The sequence below is a fragment of the Aphidius gifuensis genome, linkage group LG3 (assembly GCF_014905175.1).
Source record: "Aphidius gifuensis isolate YNYX2018 linkage group LG3, ASM1490517v1, whole genome shotgun sequence".
NCBI classification, from domain to species: Eukaryota; Metazoa; Arthropoda; class Insecta; order Hymenoptera; family Braconidae; genus Aphidius; species Aphidius gifuensis.
The window spans coordinates 21,516,403-21,541,463 of NC_057790.1; the positions used below are offsets into that span (position 1 = coordinate 21,516,403).

Consider the following 25,061-nt stretch of genomic DNA (forward strand, 5'->3'; position numbering starts at 1 on the left):
TAAATTACTGGACAGTAAAAAAATATAATAAATAAACGTTAAAGTAATTACGAAAAAAAATTAAATCATATAATACAATCATATATGAAAACAATAGCTCTATTGTTTGTGAATTTTGAAGTAAAAATATTTAGGGATTTTCAGCTCTGCTTTTCAACGAAGGGACAGACAATAGGCGTAATAATAGCCGGTAAACTTTTGAATTAATTAGTGATATAACAACTTGGATGTTGGATATTGAACACTCATTATTTTTATTTTCAATTTTAAACTATATACAATTGCTTTATAAATAAAAAAGTCTAGCAATCAAAAACATCTTAATAAAAATTTCAAAGAACTCATCTTCAAATTTACGTATCATTGTTTTAATTTCATATATTTTTACCGAAACAAAAATTAAAATAAAAACACCATAACTCATAGAATTAATGTAATAAAATTCTCGCTCAATGGATTTAGGCCTTTTTTATTATGACAATTATTTTATTGATTGATTTGAAAAAAATAAATAAATAAAAGCTAAATTAACATAATATTAAAATTTAGAAAGATAAATCAAGTTGCATGAGTGATAAATTAATTATGTCTGACCAAATTAATGTTTGTATCACTCAAAAATATTTAAATCATATATTGCAGTAATATTTTTTTTGTTTAATAAACAGTATTATTTATTAAATTGTCTTTATTCATAAAATGGCTTATTCTTTATGTAATTGGAAAAAAAATTATTTAAATCACTTTGTTTTTTATATTTATATTGTCATCAATTATCTCAACTTGTTTACTAAATAATTATTCATTTTAATATTTTAACTCTGTATAGTTATTAATATATTTTAAAATTAATTTATTTTGGTTCACTTATAAATTATCATTTCATCAATACAAGGATCTTACTCACAAATAGACGAATGTCCAAATACAATTGCATTATATACTCAATATTCTTTGACATGAAAAAAAATAAGAGTATTTAATTTCTAAAACTTGTAACAACTGTAGAAAATTCAACAATTACAATTCATGAAAATAATAATCCGCATGTACTTATTGCCTTATTCATTACAAACATTTAAAAAAAAAATATATATAATGCCCATTGAGTATAATAGATACCTCAAAAAATAAAATACCTTAAGTAAAATATATCTCAAGCATATAATATAATCCCCACATATGTATATAGATATATACATATATACAAAAATACATTGAAATAAATTGTGCCGATGAGATTTTAAAAAAGACTAGAGACAGGAAATTGAAGTGTAGCATTGGGTATATAAACGGGGTGACAAGAGAAAGAAGAAGAAGAAGAAGAAGAAGAAAAAAAAGGGGTATGGGGTTTGGTCGATAATAGTGAAGGTACATGAATAGAAGAAGAAAACGAGAAGCTCGATAAGTCGACTGTGTATGCCCCTATACACTGTGCAGAAAAAAATTTCGTACATGTACCTTCCAACTGACGATATTTATTTTTTTTATTTATATTATTTCATTTTATATATATATGTAACTTTTTTTTTTTTTATATACTTTTTAGGTTTGGGAATGAGAATCGATACATTGCCATAGTTAAATCCTACAAAGAGATCGAGCCTTTTTATATGTCATGATATATAGCTTACCAATACGACTCTGATTATGTATATGTCCGGGGGTATACTGTTCAAGTACAATTTTGATGAGATAACCAACCCCATTCGCATGCACATATTACCACGTATATGTAGCAACGAGCCGGCGGTCTGTTATCCCCTGAATGTAAAAAAAAAAAAAAACCGGAAAAAGAAATAAAGAACAGAAAAAAAAATAAATAAAAACGTTTTTCCCAACGAAGGCAAATCTCTTCTTTGGAACTTGGCCATGTGAAATAAGCCAAACGTTTTTGAATACTAACGTGAACATGATGCGGATCGCATCGCATCATATACACACACGGTTTTATTGCAACGAACTTCAATACTAAACACTCGGCATGTGCCGAGACATTTATTATACTTTATCCCTTTTTTTTTTTTTTTTTATTTACCTTTTTTCTTGTAATATATTTTTAGCAAATCATTTGTGTATGTTGTGTATTGTTGAAATTTTTTTTTATATATATTTTTTATTTTCTGCATATACACCACCCACCACTTTGGTATTTGCATATAATATTTTTCAAATAAAAATTTATATCAGTTATATATTTTATTTACAAATAAATTTTAATCAAATTTTTTTAATTTGATATGAAAAAAGCAAAGCATATTACGTTTTTTAATACATTTTTTTTCAAATAAAAAATTTTAAACTTTTTTTTACATGTTTTTCAGTCAACGGGAAACAAAAAATTTAAATTAAAAGAATTGTTTTATTTTTAAAAAATAAAAATTTAATTTTTTTTTTATAAAAAAATGTTTTTTATATTGTTGGGAAAAAATAAAAAATTAATTCAGTAGTGTAGACGTATATTTGATCAGACAGATTTTATGTATGCATATTATAATACTAAAAAAATACAAAAAAAAAAAAATTATATTCAAAAAAAAAAACATTAAACAAAAGCAGTATAATTTTTTTACTTTTTATGTGTGTGTGTGTGAGTTGAATGGATTTGTATACATGTATGAATTTTGAGAGTATAGATATAATGTCACGATGGTGCTCGGGCGACAATGAGAACATTCTTCGTCTACAATAGCACTGACAATCGCCCACGATTTCGTATCCAGCATACCAAATGAAAAATATCTTTGTTCACCCATCATAAATCAATTTTTTATTTATTTATTTTTACTATTATTATTATTATTACTTTTTTCACATACAAATGTAAATTTACTTTTGAAAATAATAAAATAGAAAAAAATAAAATTTATTAATTATAATAAATAAACAATATAAATTTTTATAATAAAAAAAATTATTTATAAATAAATTATTTAAAAAATAAATCAACTTTTTAAATAATAAAATAAAAATATTAAATTTTAATTAACTATTATATTTTTTAGTAAAAAAAATGAAATTAAATTTAAATAAAAAAAAAAAAATAAAAAGAATAAATAAATAAATATATAAAAACAACTCAATTGATCATTAGTTTCAATATACCGAACAATAAAACCGTATTCAGTGTTACATTGTTGAAGGGGACAACTGTGTTATCGAAGACAAACCTGAAATCACTGCATGCTATCATCATCCCCAATCTGATTATGAGGGCAATAAAAACTGTTGTTGGTCGGTAGAATATATACTATACATTCATTTTATATACCATGCTACATTTTCCATTCGTGATTCAAATATTGTTTACCATTATTGTTGTTATTATTATTATTATTATTGCTACACGTCATTTTTTATTTCGTTTATTTTAGTCTGGTCAAATTAAAAAAATATAAATTAATTTAATTTAAAAAGTAATTATAAATTATTAATAAAAACAAACTAAATTGTCTCGTCTTTTTTTATTCAAATTTAAAATAAAATAAATAAATAAATTTATACAGACAGCGTAATTTATTGTTAATTAAATTTTGCTAATATAAAGCTTTTATATTTGCATTAATTTTCATTATCAAAATTTTGTTGTATTTAAACAATAATAATAATATTAATAATAATAATAAATAATGAGAGTTAGGGTGAGAAACGGTAGTAATATATATAGTTGAGCACTAGCATTCCTATTGTCCAGCTACAGTTGATTTCCGGACTCAACCCAGAGAAGACGACTGGCTGATTGTGTCATTGTTTTCTGTCCCATTGAACAATGCAACTACAAATATATACCCTTCATCAAAACCAGCAATCTACCAAACATGAAATATTTTATATTTTTAAATTTAATTTTGAAATAAAAAAATTGAAAAATATAAAAAATAGATAAATAAAAAAATATATTTTGATGAAAATATAATATATTTTCAAATAAATAACAATGTTTTCATATTGATAGGATCATCATATTTCCTGTGGACACTCATATAATATATGTTACCAACTTATGCAAGATGTATATATATAAACTTTGACACTTTTTCAAACGGATTATCTTTCTATTTATTTATTCATTTTCATATATATATTTTTTTTTATCTTATCTAAAAGACAGTTTACTAGAAAACCTCTCATCCTGACCATACTGGACACTATTTTTTAAATTGAAAAATCGATCCATCGTATTCTAAATATTTCGATTACTATCAAATACTTTTTCCATCTAAATTTTATCAATTTTTTATTTATATATTTTTTTTTTATTTATCAAAAAAATGTACTTACCTCTATTCTTTATACAGTATAAAAAAAAGAAAATAGTATACATTATTTAAAAAAATAAAAATGTAATTATGAGTAAAATAATGATAATAATTTTTTATGTTAAAAATTCATACCATGTAATAATGCAACTTTTGCCAATGAGAATGTAGATAAGGACTTTGCTATATACTTTTCTTTTATATTCCTTTTTTTTTCTTCTTTATAAATATATTTTTTTTTATTCCTTTTTTTTTCCTCATTCCATTTTCCATCCTGCTGTTATCTTAGTGCGACGAAGGCGTGATTGCCTTTATGGGAAAGAAAGGGTCTTTTTGCAACAGCGATAATGTCGTTTTGTGCGCAGTGGTGGCACCGTGCCGGTCGTCGCGACACCCTCAACTACCCCCTGTCTCTTCTTCTCTCTCTCTCGTACATTCATGACACCACCCTGCTTATCGAAAATAAAACTGAAAAGACTCTACCACCCCAGTTCAAGATGTTACTGTAAGTGTAACAAAGAAATAAACGCAACTTTGTTTCATTAATCAAATTTTAAATACATATTATTCAATAATTGTATATCAGCAACAACAATTGGACATTGTACTCAAATTAACACTTAAAAAAATAATAAATAATAATAAAATTTACATAATGAAAAAATTAACAAGACAAAATTATTAATAATATTTCTATTTTTATTTTTAAAAAGAAAAAAAGAATGTATTTTTAAATAAATTATACTTGTAAATTTTTTTTATTATTATTAATTGTAATAATTAATTTATTCATTTAAATTCATTATACATTTTGATGTTTATTTTTTATTTTTTTTTCAATTATTATTTAAACAAATGATATTGCTTGTTGATTGTGTATAATATTTATTTTTTTTAATTTAAATTATTAATTAAATCAACAGTAATTATTGACTAGGTAAGCTGAATTTAGATAATTTATTTTTTTTTTTTTTAAATATTAATTGTTAAATATAATTTTTATATTTATATATACATTGTACATAGATTAAGATATGTTTTTTTTTCTTACGGAAGATTAAAAAAAATAATCCGACTAATATTTACTGGAATTTTTTTAATTACAATTTTATAATTTAATTAATATTTTTATTATTAAATTATGTATTATTTTACACGTTGTAAAATTCATCAATTACATTGTGTAAATATATATACATATTTTTTTTTTTTAATTTAATATTTAAATTACTTATTTTGAGTAATTTAGTTGATTGAAATTTAATCAATTAATTATGATTTTCTATGCTCGTAGCTCTAGATAATTTCCACCGATACACTACTTATACACATCAAGATAATTGCATTGATAAATAATAATAGTAACAATTAAATGATATTAAATTAATATTGCAAATAAATAAACACAGCACCATTATTTAAACAAAAACAAAAAATTTATAAATAAAAATATAAAAATATTTATCGTTCATCTTCAGTGACATCTTTATTATTAAAAACATTTGATGAAGTTGCTGTAAAATTTGATGAAATTAAAGGTTCAACTCTCCACCAATCAGGTGGTGGTGTTGTTGTCCAATTATTTGATACAAGGTTCCCCCGAAAATTAATATCTGGAAGAACCGGAAGCGGCCTTCAAATAACATGACTCCGAGTGGTTGTTATTATCGGTGAATTTGATGATGAAGAAGATGAAGATGAAGATGTCAAACTTTGAACTGAAAAAGAATTATTATTATCAATTGTTGTTGATGCTGTTGTTGTTGGTGTTGGTGTTGTTGTCGTTGCTGTTGATGATAGTGGTTGTTGTTGTTGTTGTGGCAATGATGATGAATCTTTTTCTTCTTCTTTAATTTTATCAATTTTATTATCAACAAGTGATATTGTTGGATAAAGTGTAACACTCGTTGATTCACTATTTTTATTACGATAATAATAATCATCATTTTTAATATTATTATCTGTTGATTTACGATCATCATCAATATTAAATATTGTTTGTTCATTATCAATTTTACTTAAATTTTGTGGTACATATATTGATCTTTTAATTGTATCTTTATTATTTGTTGAATTTGGTGGTGATGGACAATTACAATTTCCTTGTATACACGATGTTGGTGGCCATGTTGTTTGATGATGATGATTACTGTAAAAACCTCCACCACCATATATTGCTTGAAATGTCAAATCAGCAGCTAATTTACCACTATTTAATCCACTATCAACACCTAGCTTATGCTGAATTGCTGGATAAAGTGAGTATGGAAATGATGGAAAAAAACGTGGTATTTTAAGATCATCATGATTCAACAAATGATGATGATGATGATGAGCTGGTGGTACTGATGACATTGATGATGGCAACAAACCACGTGATATACTACCAAGACTATCATTGTGTTGTGATAATAATGGTGATAAATTAAAGCCAAATTTATTTTCTTTTTTTATCAAAGATTTTGGCTTTCTCCGAGGACGATATTTGTAGTCAGGATGTTCTTTCATGTGCAACGTTCTGAAAGGCAAAAAAAAATTTGTTTTTTATCATCAAACAAAATATAAATTTCAGCTTAAATAAGGCTTTAAATAAATCATTAATTTCTCCATCATTTTTCAAGTAACAAATATTAATTTAGCATCTTCAAAAAAAAAGCACAGATTTATTTTAATAATAATATAATAAATTAATAAATTAAACAGTGCCTTAATAGCACTAAGTGCTCCCCTAGACTAAACAATATAAATATACAAATTTGAGATTTAAAAACAGCCTTGCAAATCGTCAATTGTTAAAGGGGGATGATAGTATAAATAATAACAATAGATCCAGGTAAAAATATGAAGAAGATTTATATAAAATATATATGTATAAAGAGAAAAAGTGAGATGGCCAGTATAGAAAAAGCATCATGAAATGAACGGACAGTGTATACATATACTATGTACTATATATATTGAAGAGAGGAACCGACGGTAGGATGAGTATAAAAGAGTGAGAGCACACAGGCCGCGAATGAAGCGGGGTGAAAATCCTTTTAAATCCACACAATTGCGACAATGGAGCTTTATTTGTTATCTCGAAGGCCACATTGTGAGTTGCCGTGAACGAACGGACAGATTACGTTAAGCTAGTGACAGCGTGGCTTCAACGAAACGCCGGTTATGTACCCCCCTTTCCTCACCCTCTTTCAATTTTTTTTTATTTTTTCTATTTTTCATCATGTACTCTCTATATCCATGTCTATATAAATGTACTTTGTATTCTATATAGATATATATATATATATGTAATATAAAATAACAGATCTGGCTACTTAAACTTATCATTGTGGTTTTTTTTTTTTTTCATTTTACGATCTTCAAAATTTCATATCATAAAAATAGATTTACCATAATATTCAGAACAAAAGTATATTTTTATTTTATATTATATATATTTTTTTTTTATCTGTTTTTAATATTTTATCAAAAGCTCTATTTATTTATATAAGTCTTATGATCATTTTTGAAATGTATAGTCTTATGATCATTTTTTAAATGTATATATAGAAAAATTAAAATATAATTCTGATTTTTATTATGATTGATTTATTTATTTTAATTAAATTAAAAATTTAATTAAATTGTATCTTTATTTTATTTTGGTTTTCATATTTACTTACCGTAATCGTTTGGCTTCATCGATAAATGGTCTTTTGTCAGATTCACTGAGAAGTTTCCATTCAGCACCAAGACGTTTTGAAATTTCAGAATTATGCATTTTTGGATTTTCTTGTGCCATTTTTCTTCTTTGACCACGAGACCACACCATAAATGCATTCATTGGACGTTTTATATGCTCATTATGAAGAGCTTTTGACGACATTTTAATATTATAAAAAAAAGCACGTATTTTACAATCAAATTATTTACTATTTCAATTAATTGTTCAATAAATTAATCACTCTTTATGATTCATAGAGCTTTTTAAAGCTGTCTAATTTATAATTAAAATTTTTGTCTCAATTATATATAATCATAATTAATAAATATCACCTCACAATAATATTCACAACAATAAATAAAAATGTGTCACAATAAAGTAATAAAAAAAAAAAAGTATTGAATAATTAAAATCACAAAAATAATTAATGTAGTTAATAAAGAAGAAAAAAAAAAAAAAACAAGTATCAATGTGTATATAGAGTATATATAATAAACACGTTGATGTTGGCGTTGTGAATGTCGCAATGTGACAAGTTGAAATAGTCGTTTGCTTATGGGGTAGTACATTGCCACACAGTTGTCTACCTATAACCGTGCTTTAGTTTGTCTTGTTTGAATAAAAAAGGGAAGGACAAATACAGTATCAAAACCACAAGATAAAAAAAGACATGAATAAATGAAGATGGAATATACAACCAACCCGAATACAGTGTTGACTCCCACCACATTGCCATTATAATACCTCTCTACTATTGGCTCTTTTTCGAGACATGGCGGCTCTTGGTGAATTACCAGAATTTGTTCTATGCTTATGTAGAGCAACAGGTGAAGTGGCTTATCAATTTACTTTGGTAGCATTCTCACAACTACCCCACCAATTTATATACATATTAATTCACATATTATATGCTCCTATTTTTATTTTTAAAAATTTTTTTTCTATCATTTTTTTATTTTTTAGATCATGTATGGTTAATTATTATTACGTAGATGATTTTAACAAAATGAATTAAGCCTGTGAAAATATTTATCTGGATATTTTCCATACTACTCTGCAATTTTTCTGTAATTACTTTCGTTTGATTCCAAATCACTTCGAAGTATTTTAAATTTTCCCGCTTTTTTTTTGTTTTGTATTTCTTTGGGGCTAATCTAATTTTTTAAATTAATTCATGGAAATAATTCTGAAGGTTTTTCTGGATATTTTATAGATGGAATAGAATGTTCCGAAAAAATTCAGAGAAATATTTCTACCAAGGAAAGCCTTAGTAAAAAATTTTAAATTTGATTTGAAAATCATCCCTTATTTATTTATTTTTCTATTAATTATTTCTTGTTAATTTTTTAAATTTTAAATATGCATTATTTATCAATTTTTTATACTACTCAATTTTTTTATTCATAATATAAAAAAAGACGAAAAAAATATTAGATTTATTATTAAAATCTTGATGAAACAAATGATAAAATAATATTTATGTTTTCTTTTTTATTTTTTTATTTTTTATGATTATAATAAATTTACCTTTTTAGTCCCTTCAAATATATATTTGATGATGATAGGAGGGGCGTGAATGTATATTGCATGGGGATGAGAATGCCACGCGACCACTGATTATACCATTCATAGCTGAGCAGGCAAAAGGGGGAACCGGTGGGTCATAAACGTCGGCGCGCACACCCATTTACAATTGTACAAAATGCTTTTACTCTTCACTTTGAATGCTTCACTCGTCAATGCAATTTTATTATTCGTTTATACAATATATACAAATTCTTTTCTTTTTTTTTCTTCCAAACAAGTCTATTAATTTTTTTTTTTTTTTATACAATTATTCTATATGTATTTAATGAGCATGAAATAATGCAGAGATTAGAATTTTTTAACTTGATAATTAACTTACAAATCAATTTTTTTTTCGTTCAATTCAATTACCTCAAGATTAAAATAATCACATAAGTGTATTTACAAATGTGTTTGTCAAATTAATTTTTTTAACAAATTATTAAATATTTTAGATTTTAAATTATTTAATCGAAAAAAAGAATTGTTAATCTTAAAAATATATTTAAATTAGCTTCACTTTGTTATTTAATTTATAATAATCACTCGAATAAATAGTTTTTAAAAAAATAATGTGCAACTAATTTAAATAAATAAAAAAATCAATTACATAATTAATAATTTCTGGTAAAAATATTTTTCTGTACTCTTCAATGTTTGCTTTCACTAATTGTCAAGTTGTTATAATTTATATAGTGTATACATAATATAAATTTATTTAAAAAATAAATAAATAAATAACAAAAAATATATATTTACAATTTACGAATTGATATACATACAAAACTATATATAGATTATAATTTTTATGATTTATATTCTAGTCACAATATGAATGCTGTTGATGTATTCACAGTATGTAACAAAACGGAACTCTATAAAATACTACAATTCCCCTATTTTCGTTTTCACGCCAATAAGTCATTGTTGTTTATATATATTTCTATCTATATTTGATATGACAGTAGCATCGTGCGCAAAAATTGCTGCAACACATGATAAATTCATATATATCTTTAAAATATTTACAAAATAAATATTGACAATTGTAAAATTAGTTATTTTATTATCAATTTACATGATGAATAAGCAAATAATTATTATTTTTATAAAAAAAAAAAATATAAATAGTATAAATTGCTTATGATAAAAATGAAAAATTTAGATTGTTAAGAAATGCAGAACGACGAAAGAGAAGGACACTCATGTAACTTGATTAAACTTGAGTTTTCAAAGAGATTAGTTTGCATAAATACCAACGCTTGCCGCATTTTTATCTCTTACTTTTGCTACTTTAAAAGTTAATATTATTATGAAACAAGTCAACTTTACTTGGTTCCTTCGTACCATTGCAAAATGGAAAGGCGAAAAAGTTTTTTTTTTTATTTGTTATATTGTATATGAGAATAAAACTCAAATGATGAAGATGAAGAAAAATAAATAAATGAAAAAATAATAAAAAAAATAAGAAGCATTCTAAAAGTATTCCAAGTTTATTTACTACATATTTTTTTAACAATATCCTCATGATTTTCAAGATGTTCACTTTGGCTTGATGAATAACATCTAATTCTTTTGTAAGTTAAAAATGAAAAAATGAGTTTTTCAATTGAGTTATATATGTATATAAATTATTTTATTTATATAAAATAATTTAAATAAATAATACAGTACAGGCGGTGATCAGTAAATATTCCAAAAAAAAACATATATAACAGTTGTTTAAGAAATTCTAAGATAAATATTAACAAAAAAAAAAAAAAATACATTATCTTTTAGTTGAAATAGAATAACATTTGTAAAACAAAAATATATGTATTGTATTTATATATATGTGAGTTTGTCAATGTTTGAAAAATAGAAAAAGTATTTCATCAGAATTGAATTATATCAAACCACTTGTATGACATTTTTATTTTCTTTTCATTTGCCGATAAACTACAAAAGTCAAGTACTCATCACATATAGAAATTTACTCAAGTGTCCATCAGTTTTTCGTTCAACCCTGTCTTTTATTTTCTCATCTCGTTATTGTTCAAATTAAAATAATAATAGAAATCAATAAATACAACTAGTAAAATTAAATAAATTTTTCAAATATCTCTACTATTTTTTTGATATTAATTTAAAAATTATTACAATAATCAATATTAAATAATAAATTTAAATTCTTTTACAAGAAAAATGTATTTAAAAAATATCAACTCATTATTTAACTAATTAATAAATTTTGCATGTTAATTAACTATTGAAATTTAAAAAAAAAATTCAATTCTTTATTTTGAATTTAAATAAACAAAAACGAAAAACCCTCATATATTTGTAGTGATTTTTTTTTTAAATTAAAATTATTTTCAATCATAAAGAAAATAATAATAAAAAAAAAAAAAAAAAAAAATGTTTATTATTATATTTTTAAAAGAGATGAAGGGGTCTCGTTTATATTATGAACGATGATGGCTTCAACGTTGATATTTACGAGGCGCCGAGGCATAAGTAACACTGTTTGTGGCAATTTCTTGTTTCCATTAGATTCACCGGCCTGCAGGCTAAAATCACCTCTCTCTACTGTACCACCCCCTGTTCATTTTACACCCCCCATTTCACCTTGTCTGCATTCTAAAAACCCCCGAAGCTTCAAGCTGCTATATAGGGTTGCGCAACTTTGACACAGCAACCAACGTCACAATTCAGGGGGGGAAAAAGAAAAAAGCCTTGTGTTGTATTACTATATATAATGTACAAATAGTGCATAGACCAACCTTAGATTCACTGAACAAAATCTAATGACTCGCATCATCGCCCACAATAACGTTCTTCCCCATTCCATTTTGTCTGTATACAGTAGAACATACCACAAACACCCTCGTGCATAATTACTATGAAAATCATTTAGATCAAATTAATTTTTATTACAATTATTTATTAAATAAACATTATTTATTTTTAATAAAAAAAAATAATATACATCTATATGTCTTTTTCATATAATTAATTGAAAATATTTTTATGATAAATTTTGTTTTTTTTTTTTTAAATGTAAATGAATTTATTATAAATAATTAAAGATTAATTGCAATTTTTATTTTTTGTTTTATTTTTAAAATATTATTGTATTTAAAATATGATATTATTTATTTTTTCATTTATTTTTTGTCCTTCAACTTTTCAATCTACCATTCTGTAACTGACAATTTCAAGCAAATACGATCACGAACCCGGAGAGAAATCTTTGAAGCGTGGAATGCAACCACATTGGCGTTAAATACGAGTAATCCATTGGATACACGATGTGTTCCAATAAACAATTACCACGTAAATTGACTTTTCAATAATATTATCTATAAATATAATCTACATTTAAAATTTTTTTTCAAATAATTATTATATTTTTAAAATTAAATAAATAAATATATTTATTTATATTTTAAATTTATGTTTAAATATTTATATATAAATTTTTTATCAAAAAATTTTGTTAGATATTTTATTGGAAATATAAAATTGTAAATTTTTTTATTTTTACAGGGGATACATAGTTTGTCAATGGTTTATATCAATAAATGTCAAATATCAAAGATGAAAATCGATACATTTTATAGTTGTTAAATTCAAAAGATGAAAAATAAAAAAATTATTATGTATTAGCTTGTATGTTTGATGGTAAATTGTGTGTAACTTTATCGTAAATTGAGAGATACAAATAAAAAAGCTCAAAAAGATAAAAAAAAAAAAAATAGTCATTTACGAGAGTTTAAAAGTATGACGCATATGGCTGGCTCGTAGCTGATATCAAACCTAGACACTAACGTAAATTTATTTTCATCATTGAATGCAAGTATACAAAAATAATTGTGTCTCATTTATATAATATAAAAAAGAAAAAATATAGATATAGATACGAATTGAGTGCGTGAGAATTGTATTATCATCTTGAATAGTTGTGCGAAGCCCTCGGGTCTACAAATAGCAATATCGAGGGATGTAGCCCTTTGGGCAGTATCTTTTGAGTATTTTAGTATAGGATAAGATTTTCTCGTCTATTCTTCAGTTGTTATTGTTCACCGAAGAAGAAAGAAAAATAAGTATCACATGAATTAGACGGTCAAATGAGTCAATTCATCGATAAAAATAAAAAAAATAAAAATGTAGTTATTATTTTTTATTAAAACAATTAATATTAAATAATTTGATATTCATAAATTTAAATAATTAAAACTACAATTCATTAGAATTGTAAAAATGATTTATAAATTATACAGATTATAAATTCTACAATGTAGAGTAGTATAAAAAAAAAATTAAAAGAATTTTTAAAATATCCTCAAATTTATTAGCAATACTTTTTCAATTTACTTTTACATTTTATGATTTTAGTAAGTCAATAACATTTTTTATATTGCATAAAATAAAAAAACAAAATAAACTTCATTCAGGTTTAATGTATACACTACGTGATTGAACCACAAATCTCATGGATTCAACTTTTTATTTTTTTTTAAATAATGTTTTGTTATTGTTTTATTTACAACTAAAAAATTTAAGTAATTTAGTGCACGTCGAACAAATCCATAGTGAATCGATTGGCGAGTGCGTATATTAATTACTATTTAAAAAAACGGAGAAATAGTGGAGGAAAACGAAAAATTATCGGGGAAAAAATCGAAGAAATATCGAGGAAGAATTTTTACTGGGTACCTTCTTTCTCGCAGCATAACCTGTCGACGTCCAGGTGAAAAAGAATATTTTACGTGGATGCCATGCTTTCGAACCTAAAAAAAAAACACGTGCAAAAAAAATTTCAAATATATTTTTGTGAATTTTAAAAATTTGTATAAGAAAAAAAATATATACCTATTATTTTAAAATTAATTAGAATAGTTTGCAAATTAAGATTTTGACTGATGAACTTTTCTCGCTGTTGCTTTTCACTGGTGACTTGGAAATTTTACAGAAAAATTTTGACATACAGTATTTAAAATTAAGTAAAAAAAAAAATTAAACTAATCAGTTTTTATTTTATAAATTTGTTGAATCAGCAATCGAAAAATAAATTGATTAGTGGCAATTTAAAATTTGGTTAATTAGAATTATTTTAAATTGCCACGTGTAAACTACCTCGTGGAATTTTATTATAAAAAAAAACTGTGCAAGTGTTTAATTGATCAATTTATTTTTCGATTTTTAATTCAACAAATTTCTAAAATAAAAACTGATTAGTTTAATTTTTTTTTTACTTAATTTAAAATACTGTATGTCAAAATTTTTTTGTAAAATTTCCAAGTCACCAGTGAAAAGCAACAGCGAGAAAAGTTCATCAGTCAAAATCTTAATTTGCAAATTATTCTAATTAATTTTAAAACAATAAGTATATATTTTTTTTCTTTTACAAATTTTCAAAATTCACAAAATTATATTTGAAATTTTTTTTGCACGTGTTTTTTTTTTAGGTTCGAGAGCATGGCATCCACGTGAAATATTCTTTTTCACCTGGCGCAAAACCCGTTTCGAAAAATTTTGCCTGGCATTAGCCAATGGCTGATCTGCAGAGGGCAAAACTAGGCAGTGAATCATAGAAAAAGCGACCTCTAGTCTTCCTAGTCTTCGTCTAGGACAGTCTAGGATATATAATGGGCAGTCCTAGACGATTTCTAGTCAGTTCGTTTTCGGGTTTTGTTGGTTTAACATCATTTAAGAATTTTCCATCCGTTAAATTCGTGGTTAGTAAAAAAGTACCTCGTGGTTGTTCGGTTCAAAAAAAAAAAGTACAAGTGTAAAATAATAGAATATTTTCGTAGATTTTCATCGGTTCGTCTTAGTTTTCGCAGAGTGAATATCGTTTAGAATTTTTTTGTCGGTTGTTTAGTTTGAAATATTTGAAATGACCACGTGCCGATCGTCTCGTGGTCATAAAAAAAAAAAAATAAGTAAAAGTGTTTGTGAAAGTGCTAGTGGTTATTATCAAAAAAGAAATATGTAAAAAAAAGTTAAGTGATATAAGTGTAAAAAGTGCCTGTTGCTGTTTTGGGATTATTTAAATGGATTATTGGAGACTGCCCTGACAATTTCTACATGGTTTTGCTGAGAGGATGGAACGGAATTTATTTGGATTATTGGAGACTACCTGGACAACTTCTTCATGGATTTGCTGAAAGGATATAATGGGATTTAATTGGATTATTGGAGACTACCTGGACCACTTCTTCATGGCTGTTTGTTGTAATAAAGTAAGTCCCTCTAGATCATGATTGACTAGTTGTAATTATTAACCTATCCCGGAAAAGTGCTTCAATATCCTTGAAGTTTCAAAAAATTGTTGCTATATTTTTTGAAGCTTCTTGTCGTTCCAAATTATTATTTTATGTATAGATTAATTTTGACTGATTTTTACAATAATTATATATTCCATTTAAATGCCAAATTAAATAGCCGTAGTGTGAAAGTCAAAATGAATCGACCTTGTCTTTCTCAAACAGAGTAGACAAGGGTGATTAGGATTTATTATTATCTATCGTGAAAATTTATAATAGATAAATTATCACCCTATTTTCCATTCGCGATGTATGTTAATATTTAAGATTTTTTTATTTGATATTAAATGCACTTTTCCAAAAATAATAATCAAATTTTCAAGTATGTTTCAGGATTTTTTCTGTTTCAGGTTTTTGTATGTTTCAGGTTTTTTATGATTTCAGGATTTTGAGGATTTTAATGTCATGATTCTAATAATTTCAGGTTTTGTTTGTTTCAGGATTTTTTTGTTTCAGAATTTTATAATTTTCGGGATTTTAAAATTTCATATAGTGAAATGTAAGATAATGATATAGTGAGCGATAGTGACATAGTGATTAAGGCCTAGAAATGTCCTATCACAATTAGTGATAGTGGCATAGTGAATTGAGCCTAGAAATGTCCTATCACAGTGTATGATAAAAAATATACCTGCAGCTATGAGCGCGGGTATAATTATGTATATATTTATTTTTTGTACATGCGTGTGTCGATACTTGCTGCTATGAGCGCAATCGAAAAATTTGCTGCTATGAGCGCAATCGAAAAATTTGCTGCTGCGAGCGCAATCGAAAAATTTGCTGCTATGAGCGCAATCGAAAAATTTGCTGCTGTGAGCGCAATCGAAAAATTTGCTGCTATGAGCGCAATCGAAAAACTTGCTGCTGTGAGCGCAATCGAAAAATTTGCTACTATGAGCGCAATCGAAATAATTCTAGCTGCAGCTAGAAAACGTGCGAAAAGTGGAATAGGTCTACTGGAGAAACCACTTGATAAAAAAAAAAACGAGTCATATATGTCTTACCTCCTGGGTGACTCGGAAAAGACACGTTTAAAATTTACCTGTAATTATTTATCATTTTTCAGCTTCTACAATTTAATCAACAACTAAATATTTCTTGAAAATTAAAATTCATCTTAAATAATAATTCTTTTATTTATTTTTAATTTTATTATGAATTTATTTTTAAATTTTCAGTTTGAGCTTTTTTAAATAAACAATCGGTAAGATGTACGAGCACTTGATATACCGCGCGACACATAAAATGTTTATTGTTTATTATTGTTACGATTGTTATTAATTTTTATATATAAGGATAAATTTAAATAATTAAAATTACAATTCATTAGAATTGTAAAAATGATTTATAAATTATTTTTGCTTAATCGAAACAATTAAATTTCTACTGTAGAAAAAATTTCGATTTTTTTGAGCAATTAATTTTAAGGATATTTATAGTCACTGTAATAAATTATTACAATTGTCAAATAATTTCAGTATTAATAATGAAAAAAAAATTAATAATTATTGAATGTGCATGTACGTATATGGATGTGTATGACGCAAGCGGATGCAGCTTGCATCAAGTTAAATTAAATTATTACGCGAGAGCATATATAATATAGTTTATCTAGACATTAGCAAGGATGAAATATGTTCTTTGGAGAACTTAAAATCAAGATTCTTCAAGTATACCCATACCCTCAAAAAATAATGTAGTAGGAGGATGAATGTTGCGTCCTTCCTGCCAACTCGCCTATGAAAATATTAATTATTAAACCGATTATTAATATGAAAACTTTGTGTGTTACACTGAAATGGATAAGCAAGTTTTCCCCAACAAGATTTTATACTTCATCTACATATAATTTCTCTTTTTTTCTGTATACTAATTTTCATGACTTTAAACACATAATTATATATATTTAAATAATTTTAAAATAAAACAATAATTCAAAAAATAAACAATTTATTATACCTATGTTATAAAAATTTCATTAGACAATTCAATTTGTATCTCATTCGAATAAAATTAATCATTCGTCTCAGTGATTATATATAAATTTTTTTTTTTAATGAAATTTTCACTTCATCTTATTCCCTAGTTATTACCTTAATTTAACTTACCATTTCCACTTTTATTTTTTTTATTTTCATTAAGATTTTTTTACTCTATCAATTATGCAAGTGTTGACTTTTGATTATTCAAAATTTCATCAATAAAATTATTGCCATTTGAAAATTTTTTATATCTAAAAATGAAAAATTAATATTTTTAAAATCCAAAAAATATAAATAATAATATTAAATAATTAACTTACATATTATTATATTTAATAACATCAATTGTTGACAATGACGGTTGTGTTAATTCAAAGGCATTAATTAATCCATCTTGTGTAATTGTAATATCATTAAAATTTTGTTTATCAATCTAAAATGAAAAAAAAAAAAATAAATGATTAATAATATTATATTTTTTTTGTTCATTGATATAATAGGCTGGCTGGAGAAATCGTGCGTTATAATAATATATGTATAAGATAAGAAATAAGCTTCTCGATAATCAGCCAGGCGTATCCTGTGATGAAGCATCTCCATTTGCATGGTGGAGAAATAAATGCTTTGGCATGCCACCTTCCCCTCACGCTAATGAAGCTGCCAAAGCTTTGGATATATCCCCAGTTATATTACATACCTACTTATCTAAGTACTAAGTAACTCGCGATAACCCATACCATCTTCAATTTCATCAAATTTCATTATTAATATTGTGATATTATCTTCTCATATATATTCAAAATTTATTAGCATTATTATTTTTATAATGAAAAAATAAATTATAATTTATTTACTTACAGGAGCTGTTGTTTTTGACCATATTTTTTCTAATGAATCCAATTTTGCTTGTGTTAATATTGCATTTAAATCAGCACCAGTAAATCCATTTGTTAATTTTGATATTTTTGTTAAATCTAAATTATTTGTATTGATAGATTGTGATTTGCAGAGAGTTTGAAGAATTTTTTCTCTTTCCAGCTAAAATGTAAATTTAATTGATTATATATTTACGTTTATTATTGTTATTTTTAAAAAAAAAAATAAAATACCTCATTTGGTAATGGACAATAAATTGATTTATCTAATCTTCCTGGTCTTAGTAATGCTGGATCTAATAAATCAGGTCTAGATGTAGCAGCAACAATAGCAACACCATCACGACCTTCAACACCATCAAATTGTGTCAATAATTGATTAACAACACGATCAGTAACACCTGTTGAATCATGTCCACGTCTTGGTGCAAAACTATCAAATTCATCAAAAAATAATACACAAGGTTTTGCTAATTGTGCTTTTATAAATATTTTTCTAACAGATTCTTCACTAGCACCAATGTACTTTGATAATAATTCTGGTCCTTTAATATTTATAAAATTTAATCCACATTCATTTGCAATTGCACCAGCAATTATTGTTTTACCAGTACCAGGCATACCATATAATAAAATACCAGGTTGATGTTTAGTTGGTGAATTTAAATATAATTCTGGATAAATAAGTGGCCATTGTAGTAATTGAATAAGAATTTTTTTAACATCATCAAGACCACCAATATTTGACCAACTATTTTCTTTGTTACTGTACAATGATACACCATGTAAAGACAATGCTTTTGATTTTTCTAATGCTAAAGTTAAATTGTCATTCATTAGATATAATTCACTATTTGATTTTGTTGTTTTTAAATTGCTTTTCCATACAAAAAATACAGTTTTTTCAGCTAAATCAACTAGATCTTGGGCAACCCAGCCTTCAGTTTTAATTCCAAAATATTGCCAATCAATATTATCATCAATAGTTAATTTATTTTTCAATAATAACTTGTAAAATTCAATTCTATCTGATGTTTTTATTGTTGGAATTTTAATAATTGTTCGAAAAAATTGTACACCTCTTGATGATCGTAACTCGGTACCAAGTTTTAATACATCAGTACAGCTTGAAATACAACAAATTAAATAACGTGATTGATAACTCGTTAATAATTTAACAATTGCATCAGAAATTTTCCACTGATTAATAGCATCTGGTGAATTTTCATCACTATCTGATGAATAATTTATTATACTTTCTAAATCATCAAAAAATATTATTGATGGTTGATAATATACACATTCATTTAATATTGAATTTAATAATTTATATATTATTTCTGATTTTTTACCTTTTAATTTTTTACAATCAATAAAACGTGTGTATATATTTTTTGGATAACTTTCAAATTGTTGTTTTAATAATTTACAAATTGTAGATTTACCAGTACCAATATCACCACAAATTAAAATATTTTCTCTATTATATGAAAAGAAATTTCTATCAAAACTAAGATTTATTATCATGTGGCATTCTTCAAATATTTCTTGAAATATTGTATGATAAATATTTTTCATATTTATCATATCTTCTATCTTTTCTTTGCCATTTTTAATAATCAAATTTTTACTTTTAAATTCTTCATTATTAATTGTTATTTTTAATTGTTGTAATTTTGGCTTATTCAATAAAATATATTTGTTTTCTTCATCAGTAAATTTAGTGATACAAAAAATTTCATCATCAATGTATATTTTTGTACCAGATGTTAATAAAATTTCATAATTTTCAGAATATTTTTTTATATAATTTTCGAATTTACTACGATTTAGAGGAGAATTTATTGAAGTAATTAATTTTATTGCTTTTACAGGATCTTCAATGACATCTAGAGGTTCTAATTTTATTTTTGATCCCAATTGAAGTCCCAATTTTTTTCTTAATAATTCTGGTATCCAAATATTTCCAAAAAAATTATTTTCAGCAATAGTGTCATTTAGAAAATCATCAATCGACAATATCCTCACTGTATCATCAATTTCTACATCATCAAAATTATCATTATCATTTGATAAAGTCAAATTAACATTTTCATTTTGTTTATCAATGTAATGTATTTTTTTAATTTTTACAAATGTATTTTCAAAGCTATCTTGATGAGAAAATAATTTTTTTAATTCCAGCTTTTGAATAAATATATTGTGAGGTGAATTAAGCTCACAATTAATTTTATCATCATCAATTAGATACTCAAACTTTGGTGTTTTACAAACACGAAATATAAAATTTAGCTTTTCTTTTTTGTAAATATTTAAATCAATATTATTATCGGTATTTTTTTTATCATTTAAATTAAATGAATTTATGATTTTTTCAATTGTATTATTGGAAGTTGTTTTTGAGGGTGAATCTTGTACATGAACTTCTGTATAATTTTCTAATTTTCCATATAAAAATTTTGGATTAATTGAATCTGTAATTTTTAAAATATTATATAACTGTTATTTTTAGATAAACAAGTTATTTTATTATTGTTAAAATTAAATAAACTTACCAACTAAAAGTTTAATATTCAAATATTTTGAAAGCCAAATGACAATGATTTGATTTGGTGTTACAATATTTATTTGATTCAACATAATTGATTGTATTTTATCAGCTTGAAGTCTCTGCAAGATAATTTTTTAAATTAAATTTAAAATTAATTTCAATTAACAATAGTACTATTGTTAAAATAATTACCACAATTTCCCAGTCTGAATAATTAATAGGTGTAACAATAATTGATGTTAAAACAGGTGGATCAAAAATCCATGTTGCAAATATTTCATTGCCCTCTTTGATATCCAAACATTTTCCAAATGTTGGACTAATACATAAATAATCATTTCCACTTGATTTTGATTTTTCATGAGAAACAAAATATTCTTTATTATCATAGCTCAATTTAATAGCACCATTCTAAAATTGATATAACACACAATGACAATTTGATCAATCATCACAAATGATATTGACATTTTTATTTACCTGTGTTGTCAATCTTTGTAGCCAGTTATTTGGAATATAAACAAAACAATTTTTAACTGAAATAAATTTAACAATAAAACGTTCTTCATTCATAATGTTTATTTATTTTTTTTCAATAAAAAATTTAGAGATACAGTTTGTTGATGAAAAATAACCTCACTCTGTCAGAAATAAAAAAAAAAGATGTGTAATGAGTTTAAAGTTCAGGCCTGTGATACTTTTTTTTCTATCGTTTGTAAATATAAAATAAAATACCAACAACAACAGCAATTGTTGCTGTATAAATAATTGTTTTTGCAACAACAGCATTAGCACCTTTGATACTTCTTATAACTTCATCATTCAAAGAATACATAACTTTGCTTTCATCAATCAGCTGTTGTCTTGTTTCTTCACTTAGTCCATCAGCAATTTCATTCATTTTATCACGAAATTGTTTTTTTAATATACCTATTTCATTAAAACCAAAATCTGATATATTATTTCCTTCATTTGAATCATTATTTTTAAATGGTAATAATTTTTTCATAAATTGACGTTTTTTTTTTAATATTACACCACCACTCATCAGTCCCAAATACAAATGATAAACATATGCAATTAATAAAATTGGATTTGTTTGTTCTAGTTCTTTTAAATGTGATAAATATTTAACAACACTTGGTCTAAAAAAAATACAAGAAAACAATATAAATTATGTGTGATTAAAAATATAAATTTAATTTTATAAAAAAATACAAACCTTGGACTGTGATTTTTAATCCAATCATTACCAAGATAATAATTTAAATCATTTTCAAATGCTTTTGTTCTTGCAATATCTGGTGTTATTAAATTATCAATACCACAATTGTTTCTAACAGTTACCATTGATTTTTCTAATTGCAAAAAAATATCATAAAAAGCCAATACACCATCAGCCCAAACTTTATCATTATGAAATCCTAAAAGACAAAATTTCTTTATAAATAAACAATGCATATTTCCATTTAAACGAACTTACCAAATGCAAGTTTTGCAACTACAAGATCATTACTAATATTGTGTACTTCTCTTGTTGCAATTCTCATTTTATCACAAAATGTTTGTACTTTTGCCTCACTCATTTTTCTTTTACAATTTTTAATAAATTTTTATTACAATATAATTCAAAACTTTATTAAATCAATTGAATAATGACACAACAAATGCAAGTAAACATTGATAATAATAATAATTTATTTCTCTTAGTATTGGAGTATGTATGTGTGATCTTGTAAAACATCAAGGTCAATAAAAACATTCATACACATATAGACATCTTGCACTGAGTCACCACGAAAATTTTGGTAAACAATACATCAAAATTAATTATAAACAAACGTTTATTTATTTATGCTGTATGTATATTTATTATTTTTATATACAAATTTTAAATAAAAAATGAAAAAAAAACAAGGGAAAAGTTGAGCATCAACTCTTTTTTTACAATTAAATTATTACAAGTAGTTACAGTTGAACTAGAATTAATTTTTTAAAAAAAATATAGTACCAATTATTTGACTCATTGAAAATTAAAAACATTTTAAAACAGCTTGTTTGTCAAATGAAAAATGCATCCAACTTTTTGGTTTAAACAATATATTATTAATTTCCAAATTAATTTTGTTTAATGTATTTTGAAATTGTGAATTTACTGGATTATCTGTAACAATTTAAATTGTTTAATTTACATTATTTAATATTAAAAAATATATTTATTACCTTCACAATAAGACGTTTGTTGTTGTTGTTGTTGTCGTTGTACTTGTTGTACTTGTTGTTGCACTTGTTGTTGTTGATTTTTTATAACATTATGTGATGCTGGTCTTGGACTGTCAATTAATTGTTGAGCAAGTTTCATTGGTGAATTATTATTATTATTTTCATGATTATTTTCACCAAATAAATTTCTTTTAATAGCTCCTTTTGATAAATTTTTAATTTCAAATTTTCCATTTTGTTTACGTTCAACAGTTGAACGTTGACGATTTCTAATTGGTGATGTATTTGCATTTTTATTAGCTCTAATAAAAGAACCATTTGGAACTGTTTGTACTGATGATATTGAACGTCGTGTTTCTGTATTTCTATCAGCATCACCAAGTGATTTATGACGATGTCTACGATTAGCAACTGCTGATGCTTGTTTATCACGTTGATTTTTTTCCATAACCCATCTTTTCATTCGTCTATAAAATTTGTAAATTATTATTATTCCTTAATGTTGATGTATAAATTAAATAAATTATTGATAAACTTACTTGATAAATGGTACAACCATAAAAAATGCATTTGGATTAACTCCCATTTTAACTTTTGGTGTCATGTCTTTTGATGTTGTTGGTAAATCATTTAGTAAAAACCATTCAACATTTTTAATTTCTTTTCTTGTTTGTGGCTCAAATTTAGTATCAATTTGTACACCAGATATAATATATAATCTAACAAGTCTATCATGAATCATTGATTCAATATAATCATTTTTATCAATGAAATTTGATATATCAAAACCAGTTTCTTCAAATACTTCTCTAACAGCACAATGTGATGGATCTTCATCTTCATTAACTTTACCTTTTGGAAAACCCCAACTATTTTTTGACCAATAATTTTGTACTAATAATACTTTTGTTAAATCTTCATTCAATACAATTGCACCAAATGTTGGTACACTCATTTTATATTCTTTCCATTGTTCAAGTACTGAATCAATTCTTGGTAAATGTTGACGTAAAAATGGTATATGATTAAATATATGAGTTGCAAATTCTTTCATATTACATGTTTTTAATTTACGATAATCTTCAGCACAATGAAAATCAAGATAAAACCAATGTGCTAATTCAATTTGAAAACATATTCTTACAAGATCTTTACGTTCTTCTTCTGGTACATTTATTATGAAACGACTAAAATTAATTTAATTTATAAATAAACAATAACAAGTTTTTTATTTAATTAATTTATTATAAAAAATTGAGTAAACTAACCTGCTTAAATCGTCCAAAATATCTAATGGAATAGCATGCTCTCCCATTTTTTTTTAAATTAAATAAATACTGTTGTACCTTTATGAACACTTAAGGTAAATTAATTAAATCTGTTGTTTATATGATAATTATATTGATCAACATATTCAAGAAAAGAAATAATATATTTTTAATGATAACAAACAACAAATGATATGTAAAAAACAGTAAAAAAAAATTGGAGTAAAAAAAAAAAAACGATTGAGATGCTAGAAAAGGATAGAAATTATGCTCATGATAGGTGACGCTAGTGTGTAAAAACAATCAATGGCAGCCATTTT

General features: G+C 24.6%; 4 protein-coding genes across 7 annotated transcripts; all 4 read right to left on the minus strand.

Moving 5' to 3' along the window:
- Nucleotides 1-5,011: 5,011 nt before the first annotated feature.
- On the minus strand, nt 5,012-8,496 carry LOC122852820 (transcription factor Sox-21-B-like). Its single transcript, XM_044152895.1, has 2 exons — nt 7,925-8,496; nt 5,012-6,777 (listed from the first exon to the last, which is right to left on the minus strand). The coding sequence occupies exons 1-2, from the start codon at nt 8,125-8,127 to the stop codon at nt 5,895-5,897; spliced, it is 1,086 nt and encodes a 361-aa protein (XP_044008830.1). The 5' UTR covers nt 8,128-8,496; the 3' UTR covers nt 5,012-5,894.
- A 3,805-nt stretch (nt 8,497-12,301) lies between these two features.
- On the minus strand, nt 12,302-21,947 carry LOC122852787 (peroxisome biogenesis factor 1). 4 transcript variants are annotated; one of them, XR_006373864.1, is made up of 8 exons: nt 21,731-21,947; nt 21,443-21,661; nt 21,255-21,369; nt 18,934-21,173; nt 18,683-18,862; nt 18,145-18,257; nt 17,951-18,075; nt 12,302-12,410 (listed from the first exon to the last, which is right to left on the minus strand). XR_006373864.1 is itself a non-coding variant. In XM_044152794.1 (8 exons), the coding sequence occupies exons 1-8, from the start codon at nt 21,821-21,823 to the stop codon at nt 18,003-18,005; spliced, it is 2,940 nt and encodes a 979-aa protein (XP_044008729.1). In that variant the 5' UTR covers nt 21,824-21,947; the 3' UTR covers nt 17,875-18,002. The 4 variants fall into 4 exon arrangements, 2 of the variants coding, with proteins under 2 accessions (XP_044008729.1, XP_044008728.1); XR_006373863.1 differs by lacking the exon at nt 12,302-12,410 and adding an exon at nt 14,933-17,579; XM_044152794.1 differs by lacking the exon at nt 12,302-12,410 and having other exon boundaries at nt 17,875-18,075; nt 18,934-19,958; nt 20,052-21,173.
- On the minus strand, nt 21,859-22,941 carry LOC122852823 (heme oxygenase). The gene is made up of 3 exons (XM_044152898.1): nt 22,734-22,941; nt 22,473-22,674; nt 21,859-22,395 (listed from the first exon to the last, which is right to left on the minus strand). Exons 1-3 carry the CDS (start codon nt 22,834-22,836, stop codon nt 21,957-21,959), a joined length of 744 nt encoding a protein of 247 aa, XP_044008833.1. The 5' UTR covers nt 22,837-22,941; the 3' UTR covers nt 21,859-21,956.
- Nucleotides 22,942-23,042: 101 nt separating this feature from the next.
- Nucleotides 23,043-24,966, minus strand: LOC122852808 (m7GpppN-mRNA hydrolase). Its single transcript, XM_044152874.1, has 4 exons — nt 24,742-24,966; nt 24,013-24,660; nt 23,474-23,940; nt 23,043-23,414 (listed from the first exon to the last, which is right to left on the minus strand). Exons 1-4 carry the CDS (start codon nt 24,786-24,788, stop codon nt 23,284-23,286), a joined length of 1,293 nt encoding a protein of 430 aa, XP_044008809.1. The 5' UTR covers nt 24,789-24,966; the 3' UTR covers nt 23,043-23,283.
- Between the last annotated feature and the right edge of the window lie 95 nt (nt 24,967-25,061).